Consider the following 16827-nt stretch of genomic DNA (forward strand, 5'->3'; position numbering starts at 1 on the left):
CCCAACTGCAGGATTCCTGCCCAGGTGCTCCTGTTGATTATGGGCTGTTCGTTTTGCCAGAAGTATTTTTTTCCCAGTCAGATATGAGAACTAAGACTGGCTTCCCATTACTTTTTTTTTTTTTTTGGCAGGCAGAGTGGACAGTGAGAGAGAGAGACAGAGAGAAAGGTCTTCCTTTGCTGTTGGTTCACCCTCCAATGGCCGCCGTGGCCAGCGCGCTGCAGCCGGCACACCGTGCTGATCCAATGGCAGGAGCCAGGTACTTATCCTGGTCTCCCATGGGGTACAGGGCCCTGGCACTTGGGCCATCCTCCACTGCACTCCCTGGCCACAGCAGAGAGCTGCCCTGGAAGAGGGGCAACCGGGACAGAATCCGGCGCCCCGACCGGGACTAGAACCCGGTGTGCCGGTGCCGCAAGGCGGAGGATTAGCCTAGTGAGCCATGGCGCCGGCCCTCATTACTTTCTAACTGAACACCTGGGCCTATGTCCCACTGAGGCCTCGCTCAGTTGCTGGCTTTGAGACTTGCCTCCCAATAGCTGTGCACTTACACAGATGAAATGACTGGTGGATTGCAAGTGCAACACAGAGCAGACCTTTCTCAATCCACTTTCCCTTTAATGGTGTAGTATTCTGTCACCATGCAAGAAACTGATCTTTAAGAATCCAATCCGTGCAAGCTCAAAATAATAAACAAATTTTTTAAGCATCTAGGATGATAATATTTTTTCATTAGTAGAAAAGGAGAATCAATCCCTAGAAATGGAAAGTGGAACTGGCTTATCCCCAGATTTCCATTGTGTATGATTTGCAGCCAGGTCTATATCCAAGTAACAGGGAAAAAACTGGCAGTGGTTGCTGTGGTGTGACGTCTTATTAGATGAGTCAGCTAATTAAACAGCTCAGCCATTAACAAGGCAAGCACTGAACTGCTTGTTATGCTTACCAAAGAGAATTAGGATTGAAGAGAGAATGCTGCCTCTTTGCTACATAATGAAAATCTCCCCTAAAAATGATTTTCACTGATTTCTAATTTGCATACCAGTTATTTTTATAATTTACGGTTGAACATGCAGTATTTAAAATTGGATGCAGGGATAACATTGATAAATAGTATCCAAAAATAACTCCCAGATTGACTTAATGCATTATCTTTACTCTCTTCTTTCACCCCCACTTAAAAAACAGTGAGGAAAGCTTGTTCTCATTTCATTTGTTCCATTTATCTTTCTCTCTAAGGGGATTACCAAGACTAAAGAGATAGCTAGAAATCCAAAGTAATATGCCAGCAGATTACTTGAAGTTGAGAATGATGGCTTCTAAGTGCTTATTACTTATTTGTGAGACTGGTCTCTCCAAAAGTATCATTTAATTAAAATATATTTGTATTCTTACTCTGAAAAGGTTCCTTGTAGGTTTGCAATGTTTTTATTATGTGACTTACACTATTCATTGTTTTGAGTATGCCCACATAACCAAAATGGTTGATGACATTGTGATTGTAATTTGCAGCAGCATAAGCTGATCAGGTGTACGACATGGCTGAGGCAAAGTAAGTCACTTTGCAATAAACAAAGCCTAGCGGATGACTCAGGAGCTGAATCTTCACTAAGCCTTATTGTTAGATTTTGTTTGTTGTACCAATGCAATTTATGATGAAAATCATATTCTGTCATTCCACTCTTTAATCAAGAGATTTAAGATGGTCTCAGGAGGTAGCACCAGAGATAATCAGTGGTCAACTGGCTGCACACATGTGTGTCTTTTCACATCCTAAAGTATGTCTCGTGCAAGTGAGTAGAAAATGCTAGAAAATTATAGTCTCCAGCATGTACAACACAACAGACAATGCATGATCAAAGCTAAACATTTTTCATCCTGTTGTAAAGTTAGGCTAACAGAACCGAAACTAGTGTCACATTGAAGTAGGAATTCAAAATATTCAAAACACTATAAACATGTCTGTGTGATTGTGGAAGGCCTGGTGCTCTACACAGGGATGATACCTTACTCTTCTCTTTACCCAGTCTCATTTATATCTGTCTCACTAACTATAATGTTATGAATTTTACTTACTTTACCTTATAATTCCTCTAAGAAGTTATAATATTATCAATGATGTTGCACTGTTTGTCTTTTGTCTACACAGTTTTCTAATAAATAAATAAATAAAATCCACAGACTTCAACCACAAAACTTCTAATCATAGATACCATTAATGCTGGACCTGTCATTTTTCATCTATTTTGAATGATGTTAGTGCATTGAATGGCCCAAGTCCTTTAGTCATTTTGATGGTGCTTTAGATCTAAACCATAACTATACTTCCCCAAAAACTAAAATTTAAATTTTGACTTAATTATACCTAACTGGAAAAGGAGGTAGTCCTTATGATATTGTTTTTTTCCTACACATAGTATTAAGACAACTGTTTTAGATGGGGAGGTTCTGATATATACACATTTGAAAGATTTAAATAAGATTTCTAAGCTTGATTTCATATTAAAAACACTGGAATCTTGCAAATGGGTACTTCAGTTGAAGCTTTTTTTTTCCCCACTTTTAAGTCAGAGTTCTTTCTGTTGAGTTTCTCCCTTTATCTTATGGCTGCCATCTGTCTCCTATATCCCTATGATTGGATCTGTTGAACAAAGAGTTCAGTCCCATTCATCAGGATCATTAATGTTGTTCAACAATGCAGCAAAATAATGGGTCTTCACAAAGGGGAAAAGAGGGCTTTGAATGCATAAGGCGCAGATGTCAGGTAACTAAAGAAGCCCTGTCTTTATAAACATCAGCATGTACAAACAAGTACCATGTCTTCAGAAAACCCTGCCCATTGTCAGCCTTTCATAGACTTCAAAATGTAAGATATTTTATCATTATTATTATTATTATTATTAATGTATCCACATTGACAACAATACATTCATATGCATTCTTCAATACCAAGTAACACCCTAGAGTTTATCAACAGTTGGTGGGCAGGGGCTTCCAAGGAGCAAAGTTAAAAAGGCACTCACAAAATCTTTTAAACCTGCATTTTTAAAAAGATTTATTTATTTATTTGAGAGTCAGAGTTACAGACTGAGAGAGGCAGAGACAGAGAGAAAGGTCTTCCATCCACTAGTTCACTCCCAAATGGTTGCAACGGCCGGAGCTGGGCCAATCTGAAGCCAGGAGCAAGGAGCTTCTTCCAAGTCTCCCACGTGGGTGCAGCAGCCTGAGCAGTCAGGGCATCTTCCACTGCTTTCCCGGGTCCTAGCAGGGAACTGGATAGGAAGAAGAGCAGCTGGGACACAATCCGGCACCCATATAGGATACCAGTGCCACAGGCAGAGGCATAGCCTACTTTGCCACAGTGCCAGCCTCTAAAACCTGCATTTTTAACAAGGGCCTCAAAGGATTGTAGGTTTTACCTGAGAGTGTGATTTGGGAATGCAGTTTTTATCTTCCTTGTGTGTCAGATTAAATATATAGTAAATTACTCATGAGAGTCATAGAATTTAATAAAAATAACTTTACAGAAAGTATTAGTAGATGCCTACGTACAATATGGATTAAAATATGAAATAAAACGAAAGATTTTGTATGAAGTAGTATCTATAAAGATTCATATGCTTACCAAAACCTATACAACAATATGAAAAATTAATGGCAAATAGAAATAAAAGTTAATTGAATTTAATTTGTCTTTTGATCCAGAGTTTGGTCAAGGAAACAGACTATGCTCTGTTTTCAAGATATACAAGGGTTTCCTTTGAAAAGTAATTTATTTATTTATTTATTTTTATTTGAAAGGCAGATAGAGAGGTCTTCCGCATCTGGTGCACTCCCCAAATGCCCAGAACAGCTGGGGCTGGGCCAGAACTCAGTCCTGGTCTCCTGCACGGGTGGCAAGGGACCTCACTACTTGAGACATCATCTCTGCCTCTCAAGGTACACATCAGCAGGAGGCTGGAATTGGAAATGAAACTGGGACTCAGACTCCAGCACACTGATGTAGGATGCTAGCATTGCAAACAGAATCTTGACCACTGCACTAAATTCCTGCACCCAAATATGCGAGTCTTTAGTACAGGGAATCATTCCATTTCACAGCCAATAAAAGTACTGTGAGAGGTTGTGAGAGTTCCGAGACCTTGGCTGTCTTGCTCAGAATGCAGCTGTAAGCTGTGTGATTCACACCATTTCCCTGGAGCAAGCTCAGTGGTCGGCTGTGTCTTTTCTCCACACAGCTGAAATTTCTTTTTCAGTTCTCCTCACTCACTCCCCTTCTTCCTGGAATTGTACTTCTCAATAAAATATTAACAGTTAAGTGTAGTCCTAGGATCTGTCTTAAGAGAACTTTAGGTAAGCCAAGCACCAGTTGGTCATTGGTTTTGTATCAGGTGTTGGACACAATAGCTTCATTAATAAAGCGCTTGAGCAGGTTTGTTGGGGGAAGGAGAGTCTGTTTCAACCATTTCTGTTCCCTACCAAGGATGTAGCTTTTCAATCTTTCGTTGTTAGCAATGGAAGCTCAAAATGTGATTTTGATACTCATTTTCCTTTCCATGGATCAAATGCAGAGATAAGATACTGAACTTACTTTGTTTCCATGTTATAAAGAAAAAATGCTTTTTGAAAAAGGATGGAACCTATTGGAGAGGAGGTAAAAAGGTATTCTGTCATTCTATAAATATCTACAAATACATAGTCCATAGGTTCTCTTCCTAAAGATACAGCCATATACCAGAATGCAGAAATTTTTCTCCTGTATTTTATTGCCCTAATACATTCTGATTTAATGTAATACCAAATTGAAAACTTGAGAACAAAATGGCTTTTACCAAATATGTTCAACATTGATATTTTTTCTTTGCTGCATAGTAAAAATGAATATAAAATTCACTTCCTATTTTCAAAGGTGATTACATTTTGAAAATAAGTTTTCAATATCTATAAAATGCAACATTTCTTTTTTTTTGTATTAAAGCATGATTAGGCACAGTTCTAAATTGGAATATAGAAATGTATTAGAAGAATTCTTTGTAAGTCACATATCATGTTTTTAGAGATAGACTTTTTGAAAGTTGTCAGAATCAAAACGGAATCACTTTTGTCAAGACTTAGCCCAAAAAAAGTAAATAAATGGAGCTGGAGGTTATGAAGGAGAGGTCTCAGGTATGTGTGTAACAGCAAGAATTAGTCAAAAAAGACTGCCAGAACCACAACCTTGTGCAACGTCACAGCAACCTTGCACCAAAAAATACTTCTGCAAGGACGTCTGCCCAACCGCAGTCTGTTTAATCTTACACTGATGCCACTCTGGTTATTGATCATTGTAGCCAAGGATTATTGTGTCAAAATGTCTTATGTAATCCTCCTGATCTCACCTTTAAAAACCTCCCTTTGCCTCAGCCTCTTTGAATCCACTCATAGATTTCCGAGATATGCATATTCCTGTTAAGATGTTCTGCTATTCCCAAATAAGCGTACTTTTCCTTTGAAGAATCTCTCTCTGATTGTGGGTTAGGTTTGCAGTTTATAGAACAGTAAATACACAGATATAGAGGTAAAATTACATCTGGTAATGATGTAACATGTTTGCTGTTATACTGTTGGAATAGCTGCCAAGTATTTGAGTATGTTTACAAATCTGTTAATATTACTGAATCAACAAATTTAGCTAACAGAATTATATTCAGAAAAATATATTAGAGAAATAACAATTAAACTGAGTGTGTCTACTTCTTAAAACTTTTCATGAAAAACTATACTCTTGTTTCTTCTAGACTCCACCCATTTCTCCCCACCCAAATTTAAATAGCTTAAAAGCAAATAACTGACATCTTATTTTATCTGTAAACATTTGATCATTTAATTAAAAGTTAAGGACCCCTTTTTAAGGAAAAGCCTAATATATTTTAATACTGAAAAAAAAACCACAACTTTTAAAATATCTAGTCAGTGTCAGATTTTTCCAAATGCCTCTTATTTTTCTGTTTGCAGAAAATCAGAATCCAGTAAGAATGAAATGAGGTTGTGATTTGCTGATTCTCTCTCAAATCTGCTTTATAGACTCTCAATAACTTTTATTTTCCTTGTGATTTACTTATTGAAGTAGCTGTGTGGTCTGTGTAATTTTTCCTGTGCAGTTTCCCACAGTCTGAAATTTCCTGATTGCTCTCAAATGATATTAACTTATTCTAAAGCATGGTGATGTGTAGTTCCTCGACAAACACGTAAATCATGGCCTCTTCATGTTCCGCCAGCAGCCTTGGGTGCTCATTGGCCAGAATCATTGTAACAAAAATGATATTCTGGTTCTGTCTTTAGTGCCTTAACCAGATTGTGTTTATACAGGAGAACTGCTCATCATCTCCTTGTTTACCCTGAGACATGGTTTCTCCAGAAAAGGCGAGATGTATGCTTGATGGTTTTCCCAGATGACATGGCTCCTGGTCAGTTCTTGTGCAAATGTCTCGCTTCCATGAAATACTCCGTCTCTCTTTTTTTCAAAAAAAAAAAAAAAAAAAAGCTTATTTATTTATTTATTTGACAGGTAGGTTTACAAACAGTGAGAGGGAGAGACCGAGTGAAGATCTTCCTTCCAGTTGGTTCACCCCCCAAATGGCCACTATGGCCAGAGCTACGCCGATCCGAAGCCAGGAGCCAGGTGCTTCTTCCTGGTCTCCCACATGGGTGCAGGCACCCAAGCACTTGGGCCATCCTCCACTGCACTCCTGGGCCACAGCAGAGAGCTGGACTGGAAGAGGAGCAACCAGGACTAGAACCTGGGGCCCATATGGGATTCTGGCGCTGCAGGCAGAGGATTAGCCAAGTGAGCCACGATGCCAGCCCAGTACTCCATCTCTTACCTGTTCTGGCCTTTGCCAGTTTTAGATTTATAGTAGCAACTAATTTGTGATAGTCAAACAATAATCAAACCCTGTCTTCAATATTTGCTAGTCTAGTCTGTATCAAAATTTCTTAGCCTATATCAAAATTTCCTAAAACATTAGACTAGAAAAATAGATCCTCACTTGTTAGCTTAAAAATGCACAGAAACAAGAAGTTTGCTTTATTTTCTTTATATAGTAATTCTCCTTTATCCATGGTTTTGCTTTCTGTGATTTCAATTATTTGCAGTCAGCTGCAGTTCAAATATATTATGTGAAAATTTTCAGAAATAACAAAGTTTTAAATCACTTTTATTACAGTCTTATTACAGTATATCATTATAATTGCTCTATTATTATTAATTTTTATTAATCTTAAATTGTGCCAGATTTGTATGTTAATGGATACATATATATAGTCAACAGGAGCATATATATAGTTTGGTACTGTTGGTAGTTTCAGGCATGCAGTCAAGGTCCTGGAACACAATTCTCCTGAGGATCAGGGTTTTCTACTGTACTTGACATAACTAATAGTTATCTACATATTAATGGGCGGGTTAATGATGTCATATGCTTCGCAGTTACAAAGAAGGTTTTGCTGCCCCATTTTACCATTAGCCTAATTGAAGCTTAGCTAAAGCATAAGACACACATGTTCAATGTCACAAAAAAATCTGTAATGTAAGGAAGCTGGATTTGAACCTAGGTCCTTTGACACTACAGTCCTTGCACATACACAGCATGCAACAGGACCTGCATTCTTGATGTGTACCAGCAAGTGAAATACTGTGAAAATAATGGCTTTACTGAATACTTCGAAGAGAAGCAGTTTAGAGGGGTTATACTTTATTAATTTTATAAATAACCCAGACATTTTTGCTGTATAAAACAGAGGTTGGGCAGGGGAGGATGATCCACAAGCTTTCTTGGCCAGCTGCCAGTGGCACAATTTTTAGCTTGGTCTTCTGTCTGCCCCTTCTTCATCTTTTTGCCTACCTGTTGTTACTTCCATTATGAAGCCATGTTGAGGTGTTATTTACATCAGACATATTGGTTAAACATAAGCCACATTGGCTGGGGAACTATTTAATCTCTTTGAGAAAGTCTAATGAGACTCAGATTATTTCTCCACTCTTCCAATTTTTGATGAAATTTTACCATTTATGATTTGTTTCCCACAGTAAATGCAAAGCAAAAAGACATTTAATGAAGAATATTAATAAAGCTATGACCATTTCAGGCTGAATTTTGTGGTATCCTGTTTCTGTGAAGAGATACCTGGAAAAATTGTCTGGCCATGTCTTTAATTTTCTTGCTTCAAACATGAGAAGTCTTCAAAAAGTTCATGAGAATGCATATTTGGAAAAAACTATGCATTGATTAAAAAAAAACCTTGCACCAAAATAAAATTAGGTTTTAATTCCATTTTCCATGAACTTTTTGAACTATCTTCAGATATGTAGTATCAGTATTCACATTTTAAATAAGAATTTGTTTCATTGCCATTATTTTAAAATAAACTGGAAAATATATGTTTATATTGTAAATGGTTATATAAGTTAAAATTCAGTAAATAGTAAAAAATTGCATAACTGTTCACCCTTTATCTTTCAACAAACTTTTAATTGTTTTCTTCCAAATGTTTTCCCTTTGCATCTGAATTCTGCATAGATTATATCCACAATATGTATAACACTTTGTATCTGCTGAACATTATACTACAAATACTCATTTTGTTACGTAATTCCAATGTCATAGTAATATATGTCTTTGTGTGAATCTATTGAGTGGTTAGTTGGATGATAATTTTTTAACTCTTCATTGTCCATTGAACATTGATTGAGTTGACAATTTTTACTGCTGTTATTGATCTTGTGGAAAACATCTGTGGATTATAGCTTCTGACCATTTCTTGGGTAGCAAAGTGTTTGGGTAAAAACTCGGTACAGTTTTAGGGTTAGTAGCCCATGCCTCCACAGTGTTCTCCCAAAGGTATTGTATAGCTCAAAATTCCAGTAGCAATATTCAGTGTCATTTTTTATACCATCTCCATCAATATCCTGGTGTACACATTGTATGGAAGATTTTTAAAAATATGTTTGTGATTTTTAAAAAGTGAAGAATAGTACCTCATCACATTCTTTTTCGTACTTCCCACTTTAAATATTAGAGTGAAGAAGGAGCCCCACAGGAAGGAATTCTGGAAGCTATGCCCATGGATCCTGACAGTGAAGCTTATGAAATGCCCTCGGAGGTGAGACTTTGAGAGTTCAAGTTGGGTCTTTCAAATAGGCAACACCAAAAATCTGTCACTGCCAGACTCTGTGGAAAAGTTCTATGGAGAGATGGTGTTGACCTGGTGGTGAGAAGACAGACACTATAACTGGGCAAAATGAAGGGAGGCCATTTCTACAATCAGGGAATGTCAGAAGCAAAGACAAGTGTGTCTGAGAATGTGTACGAATATGTCAGAGGAACAGAGGTAGTTAGGATGCAAGTCTAGAGAACAGAACAGTGACAGCTTAACATTGCAGACAAGTCAAGACAAACTGTAGAGTACTAGGGCAACCTTGCACCCTTGCATGCAAGTTTGTATTTTAATCAGAAAGCAACTTGAGAGGTAGACACCACGTAGGAGGCCTGCCTTTCATAGCAGAGTGCCTAGGTTCAGGTTCTGCATCTGCTTCTGATTCCAGCTTCCTGCTCATGTGCACCCTGGGAGGCAGCAAGTGATGGCTCAAGTACTTCGGTGACTGCCACCCACATGGGAGATCCTGATGAGATGTAGGCTCCTGGCTTCAGCCTGGCATAGTTCTGGCTCTTTAGGCATTTGGGGAGTGAATTGGCATATGGAAGATTTCTCTGCCCGTGTCCCTTTCTGTCTGCTTTCCAAATAAAATGAAATGAAAGGATTGTTTTAAATAGAAAAGAAATGTTATTGAAGGAATGTTTATTTGTTTACACTCAAGCAGAATGCTGCTATTACTAGAATTGTTCTCTAGACTAACTTGAACTCTTTAGTTAAGACCATTCATATTTTTATTAAGGATGTTATGCAGATATTGTGTCAGGGGACTTGGGCTTTGGAATCAAAGTAGTCACTGAAGCCATGGATAAAGATGAAACTTCCAATAGAGAGTGAAAGGAAGGAAGATGTCTCCTGCCTCTAAGTGTCTTCATCTGCTTCTAAAAAGTAGAGTGTCTCGGCCCTGGAAGAGGCTCTACAGACCACTTGATTTGGTTCTGACATTTCCAGTTGAAGAAACCGAGTACTAGATAGTCTGACTCATTTATCCCAGAGGATTTGGCCAGGTGATTCACATTTGGAAGTAGAACCCAGATATCCTAACTCGGACTGCTACCCTGATTCACTTTAGTATCTGACAAGTAAGAAAAAACTGTTAAAAAATGCAGTTAATTTTGTTTGTAGCATCTAAAACCATCAGCTCTCCTGCTACCAACCAAAAGAACCTTATTTTTACTCAAACTGGAAGACCTTATTCCTTTAATTAGCTTCTCAACTCTCGATGACTCTTCCCTTCCACTAACACTGTATGTCGTCTTGTTGATTTTTCTAATACTAGGAAGGGTATCAAGACTATGAACCTGAAGCCTAAGAAAGACCTTTGCTCCGTTGCTTCAGATCTGCTGACAGATGTTCCATCCTGTGCAAGTGCTCAGTTCCAATGTGCCCAGTCATGACATTTTCTCAGAGTTTGTACAGTGTATCTTGAAGTCTTCCATCAGCAGTGATTGACGCATCCGCACCTGCCCCCACCCAGCATCTCGGTGCTTCCCTCTCACTGAAGTGAATATATGGTAGCAGGGTCCTTGTGTGCTGTGGATGTTGTGGCTTCAAATCTAAAATGTTAAAGCAAATTAAAAACACCTAAGTGACTATCACTTATTTCTAAATCTTCACTATTTTTTTGTTGCTGTTGTTGAAAAGTTGTGAGTGACTATCACATATTCTAAGGTTTTTAGGTGTCTTTTAATGATTTTTCTGTCTATGAATTGATGTATTGTGAAATTTGTTAATATATACAATATATAAAATGTGAGCATGAAACTATGCACCTATAAATATTAACTATGAAATTTTACCATTTTGTGATGTTTTATTAACTTGTGTTTATATATAAATGGTGAAAACTAAAATAAAATGTAATCTCATTACAAAATATTTTTATCCCACTTCATTTTAAGAATATCATCATGCTTATTAACAGCATGAAATGAGAACTGACACAATGAAGTTAAACACAGAGTTCCTAACATCCATTTGGTGAAGGAGCAATTTTTGAGGCGTTCAACAGAGGGGAAAAGACATTAACATTACATTCTGGGCATTCCACTGTGGCCAGCGTGTATTCTGATATCCACTGGTCTCTTAAGAGACTGTCCTGGAAAAGTGGCTTCCATGGAACTAAGAAGTGTAGCAAATGATTTTGTCTACATACTGTTTAGATATTCCTAAGACTCTGAGAGAACCTGGTAAGCATCCCCACCCCAACCCCAGTTTTGTTGAATAATCCCAAATCTTTTTGTTGTTGTTGTTGTTTCCGTTTCCAGGAAATGCCTTAAATTATCCCTAAGAGATCCCAGCTTAAGAAATGCCTACTCTCTGGATTTGTAGAAGTCTCATTGACTTCCTTAGATTCTGCTACCTACATGAGAGCTGGGATACTTCTTTAGGGAAAGTGTTCCTCCTTTGGGAAGCTCCATTATTCTCCATAGGTGCTAATAAAATAAACCTGACTCTGAAAACTGTATAATTTATTAAAAAAATTCACGTTATCTATTTAATTATTCAGGATAAAAATGGCATAGCTACTTTTAAAAGTCACTAGAAGAAAGTATAATTTCAAGAAAGAATATTCTAGACCTGCTAGAACTTTATGTGGAATCAATGAGACATTTGATATACAGTGGACATTTGCAAGAAGGACTGTGACTATAAGCATGGTCATCATAGAAACTTCCATTTTTTCCAAATCAGAGACTACTACTTAGTGCTAAGCTCCATGTATAGTCTTACAGTAGAGAGAAGTGGAAAGTCTCACTGTGTTTAAGTTATGTTTAAACAAGTGAAAGACTCATTGTTGAGCAGTGTATTTCAAAATAGGCTGTAAACCAGTGGTTAGGATATGTTTTCAATCCAATAAAGCACTGTATTTTAAAAAACAAAACATATTGATAATTATAAAAATAAAATGAGAACAGAATTAGATTGAGAGCAGAGACTGAGAACAGTTTGAGTTTAGAAAAGCTGTCAACCTAAGGCAGGTATCATGGCATAGAAGGTTAAATCACTGCCTGCAATGCTGGCGTCCCATATGGGTGCCTGTGTGAATCCCAGCTGCTCCACTTCTTTTTTTTTTTAAGATTTATTTATTTATCTGAAAGTCAGAGTTACACAGAGCGAGGAGAAGCAGAGAGAGAGAGAGAGAGAGAGGTCGTCCATCTGATGGTTCACTCCCCAGTTGGCCTTAATGGCCAGAATTGTGCTGATCCGAAGCTAGGAGCCAGAAGCCAGAAGCTTCTTCCGGGTCTCCCATGCAGGTGCAGGGGCGCAAGGACTTGGGCCATCTTCCACTGCTTTCCCAGGTCACAGCAGAGAGCTGGATGGGAAGTGGAGCAGCCAGGTCTCAAACCGTCGCCCTTATGGGATGTTGGCACTTCAGGCCAGGGTGTTAACCTGCTGAGCCACAGTGTCAGCCCCTGCTCCACTTCTGATCCAGCTCTCTGGTAATGCACCTGGGAAAGCAGCAGAGGGCCCCTGTACCCATATGGGAGATCTCAATGAAGCTTCTGGCTCCTGGCAGCCATCTGGGGAGTGAACCAGCAGATGGAAAATCAATCTCTCTCTCTAACTCTGTCTTTCAAATAAACAAATCTTAAAAAAAGAAAAAAAAAATCTGTGAACCTGAACTTAAGGATTTATATTGGTAGAACTTCTACCAATGTAAAGTGTTTTGTCCCATAAGATCTATCTGTAAGCCACACAAGTCTCTCTCATATTCATTCTGGAGACATCACCTGAGGTCACACTGGCCTTATGTTTAGTTTTTGGATAGATACTCCCCCCAACTCTGAGCAACTCAGTCTTACATGGCTCCATGGGGACTTCAGCAAAGCAGCTCAGGACAGGCTTCGGCACACGGTTGGCAGCAGAACAGTCTGAGGCATCACTTGGCATTCCAAGGTGGAGTTTTGAAAAAAATCTCTGCACCAGTATGAGATGCGAAAACATTACCTCATCCTGTTGGCTCAACCGGTAAGTAGCTATTTGTGACATCATAAAATGTATGTATTAAATTTTTGCCAGTGGGGCTTCTAAAACTCTTGCAAATCCTTGAGAGGTAGGGGCTCCAGGTTTATCCTTTGCTCTAATATCTGGTTTTTGACTTGTTCCTGACTCAGAGTTCCCAAATTTCTTGGAATTTCCCTAGTGATAGGACTGTCTCTTGTTCTAATGAGAAAACCCTTGGTGGGCTTTTGGATGGAGAGCGGGGCTGATGTTGGTGATGTGGGACAATGAATTTATTCATTTTTAAACCAGGTGTTGTCTCCTGCAGAGATAGAAATACTAAGTGGAGACTGGTGTTCTGTGAAAATAAGAAGAGTTGTTTGGTACTGAGGGAAGGAACATACATTCACACCCAAGCATGGGCTGCCCCACACAGAAATGCACAACATGAGTGCGCCAAAGACTTGCCCATAAACTAGGGAGAAATGGGAAACTGAAAATGGTACCTGTGGTAGGGAAGCTCTGATGATAGGAAGGCAGGAGAGTGGAAATGTTCCATTTTTCAAGCACTGAAAAGATGGGCAAAGCACCTCCAAGTGAGGCCCAGGGCAGAGGGACTCTAATAACTTCTACCTCCTTTTATCTCTGTGTGCAGGTCACAGGTGCAACAGATGCATCATGGGAAAGCAGATGTTTTTGACAGACAACTAGGGTATGTGGGGACTTCTGGCTCTGTAGATCCAACTAGCTGCTGCCTATTTCCAGCTCTGCAGACCTGACTAGTTACTTGCCTATTTATCCCACATCACAGGAGACAAAAAGTGTAATATTTCCTTCACTCTTCACAGGGATCATGATTGACACTCCTATAACAGATTTAAAAAAAAAATTATTTTTTAACTGGGTCAGTTCTTTTTTTTAACATTTAGTAAATATAAATTTCCAAAGTACAGCTTATGGATTCGTAAGATTTATTTATTTATTTGAAAGGCAGAGTTACAGGGATGCAGAGTTAGAGAGAGGTCTTCCATCTGCTGGTTCACTCCTCAGATGGTTGCAAAAGCCAGAGCTGTGCTGATCCAAAGCCAGGAACCAGAAGCTTCTTCCGGGTCTCCCACGCAGATGCAGGGGCCCAAGGAGTTGGACCATCTTCTACTGCTATCCCAGGCCATAGCAGAGAGCTGGAACAGCCGAGACTCGAACAAGCGCCCATATGGGATGCTGGTACTGCAGGCTGCAGCTTTACCCGTTATGCTACAGTGCCGGCCCCTTACCACAGATTAACAAGAGAAAAGCCTCCAAAATTTGTTCAACACAAGCTTTACCTGAAAAAGGAGCCTTCAGAAATGAAGAAACAATGACCAAGGGAAAACCATTTTTAAGCTTAGTTTTGATGAAAATGGATAGTGGTATAGAAGTGAGATTGGACCTAAATGGATTGTGCCTTAATGATAATCAGTTGGAGGGAGTCTAGCAAGGATTGTGTGTTCAGATTTGTCTTGGCCTCTCTCTCTAATCCTTCCCTCTGGGCATGGAGAAGGACCCTGGCACTTGCAAGTCTTCGGGTGGGAGAACCTCAAAGACACCTTCCTGCTTCTGCAGTTCTCCCATTTTCCTTCAGCTTAAATCACTTGGTATGGGAAAGTGCTATATATCAAGGTTTTCTGTTCTGAGTCCCTACATAGATTATGAGAAAGACAAAAGCTATGATTATAGAAGCTTGGAATGTTGAGCCTCTCCTCGGTGGAGTGAAGAGCTTAAGACTGAATTAATCAGTGAACAATCTTCCTTGATGAAGCTTCTCTCACGTACAGTTCAGAGAGCTTCAGGATAGGTGCTCGGAGCTGATACACTCAGGGCATGGAAGTCCCCTCCTCCAACCTCCTTTGCATACCCTGCTCTCAACAACTTTTCCATCTGGCTGTTCCTAATTGCATCCTTTTATAACAAATGGGGAATATAGTAAGAAAAGTATTTTCCTTCCTGGATTCTCCAAACTGGTCTAGCAAATTACTAAGCTTGAGGAGAAGGTCATGGAGACCTCCAACTTGAAGTCAAGTCAGACGGTCGTTGTGGAAAATCCAAGGACCTGCCACATGCAATTGTTGTCTAAAAGTGAGACTAAGCCTTTGCCTGTGGATCTGTGCTTATTCTGGGCAGATCATGTCTAATGTGAGTTACAGGACACTCAGTTTATGTCTGCTGAGAATTAGAGAATTGCTTGGTGTGGGAAAAACTTACATACATCTGGTGTCACAGTGAAGTCGTCTGGAAATATTGGGTGTTGTGAGTGAGTGTAGAAGAAAGAACAGTTGGGTTTTCCTTTTCACTTTTGGATTAAACAAATACACACACCTCAAAGATAAACAGAAATTCTCATAGATATCACTGTTTAAAATCCATAGTGAGAAGGAAAAATCCTTCTTTCTAACTGCAAATTGACACACTGCCTCTGTCCACTGCACGGATGGCATTCTGGCCATCTGGGATGAGCTCATCTCTCTTTGTTCTTTCTTTCTTGGGTATAGCAGGAATGGAACAGAACTGGCACTCTGGATATACCTTTAAAAATTATTATGCATCAAATCTAGATGTCAGAGATGTATCAAAGGGCAGTCATTTAATTCTTAAAGCAACCCTAGGAGTTCCCACTGTTATTGTAATTTCATGCATGAATAGAGCAAGGTACACATAGGCTAAGAACTTTCTCAAGGCCACACAGCTTGTAGGTGGCTGGGCGAGGAATTGCAATCAGTACAACATCATAGTCTGTGCTCTCAGCCCTTAGGCCACACTGCCTCTCAGCATGAGGACATGGAACTATATAAGAGAACATTTCAAAATTCCAGAGAATGAGGATGGCAACCTCCCATTTACTGGTGTAATTATTAGTATATTTCTATTTCTCTTGAATGATTTTTTAAAAGATTTCTTCATTTCCTTGAAAGTCAGAATTACACAGAGAGAGGAGAGGCAGAGAGAGAGGTCTTCCATCCGCTGCTCCACCCCCCCAGATAGCCGCAATGGCTAGAGTTGTGCTAATCCAAAGCCAGGAGCCAGGAGCTTCTTCTGGGTCTCTCATACAGATGTAGGGGCCCAAGGACTTGAGTCATCCTCTGCTGCCTTCCCAGGGTATAGCAGAGAACTGGATTGAAGGTGGAGCAGTGGGGACTTGAACCGGCACCCATATGGGATAGCAGCACTGCAGGTGGCAGTCTTACCCACTATGCCACAGTGCCAGACCTCAATATTATTTCTGATTCTAGGAATATGTAGCTATCTCCTAGTACTTATTTTCTTATAATTAAAATGTGCATATTCTGATGATAGAATATGTAGCAGTTTAACTTCAGCACAATATAAAAAATGTTCAGATAATAATAATAGCAGTCTACAGCAAGGCAGGTTTTGTCGTCTTCCATGTTGAACAGTGGGTACTTAGCTCCTACCAAATGGCCAAAGAAAAATACAAATTAAGTTATAGTATTTTCGACTATACATATTTAGTAATTGAATGACTGTATCTATAATAATTAAGGAGTAAAGGGCTTGAGTTAAAAATTTGTAATAATATTAATGCCTTAATCTTTTTTCCAAAGATTTACTTATTTATTTGAAAGTCAGAGTTACTCAGAGAAAGGAGAGGCAGAGAGAGAGAGAGAGATCTTCAATCTGCTGGTTCACTCCCCA

At 39.1% G+C, this 16827-nt stretch overlaps 1 protein-coding gene across 5 annotated transcripts in view; it reads left to right on the plus strand.

Annotated features, from left to right (window-relative positions):
* SNCA (synuclein alpha) overlaps window positions 1-11068 on the plus strand; it is a 126485-nt gene extending 115417 nt beyond the window's left edge. For all 5 annotated transcript variants that reach the window (XM_070047864.1, XM_070047865.1, XM_070047867.1 and 2 more), the window contains exons 5-6: window positions 9058-9141; window positions 10472-11068. In XM_070047864.1, coding sequence (XP_069903965.1) covers window positions 9058-9141; window positions 10472-10504 — 117 coding nt within the window. In that variant the 3' untranslated portion in view covers window positions 10505-11068. The remainder of the gene's footprint in view (window positions 1-9057; window positions 9142-10471) is intronic.
* The last annotated feature ends 5759 nt before the right edge of the window (window positions 11069-16827 follow it).

Source organism: Oryctolagus cuniculus, chromosome 8 (genome assembly GCF_964237555.1).
Source record: "Oryctolagus cuniculus chromosome 8, mOryCun1.1, whole genome shotgun sequence".
Classification (NCBI taxonomy): Eukaryota; Metazoa; Chordata; class Mammalia; order Lagomorpha; family Leporidae; genus Oryctolagus; species Oryctolagus cuniculus.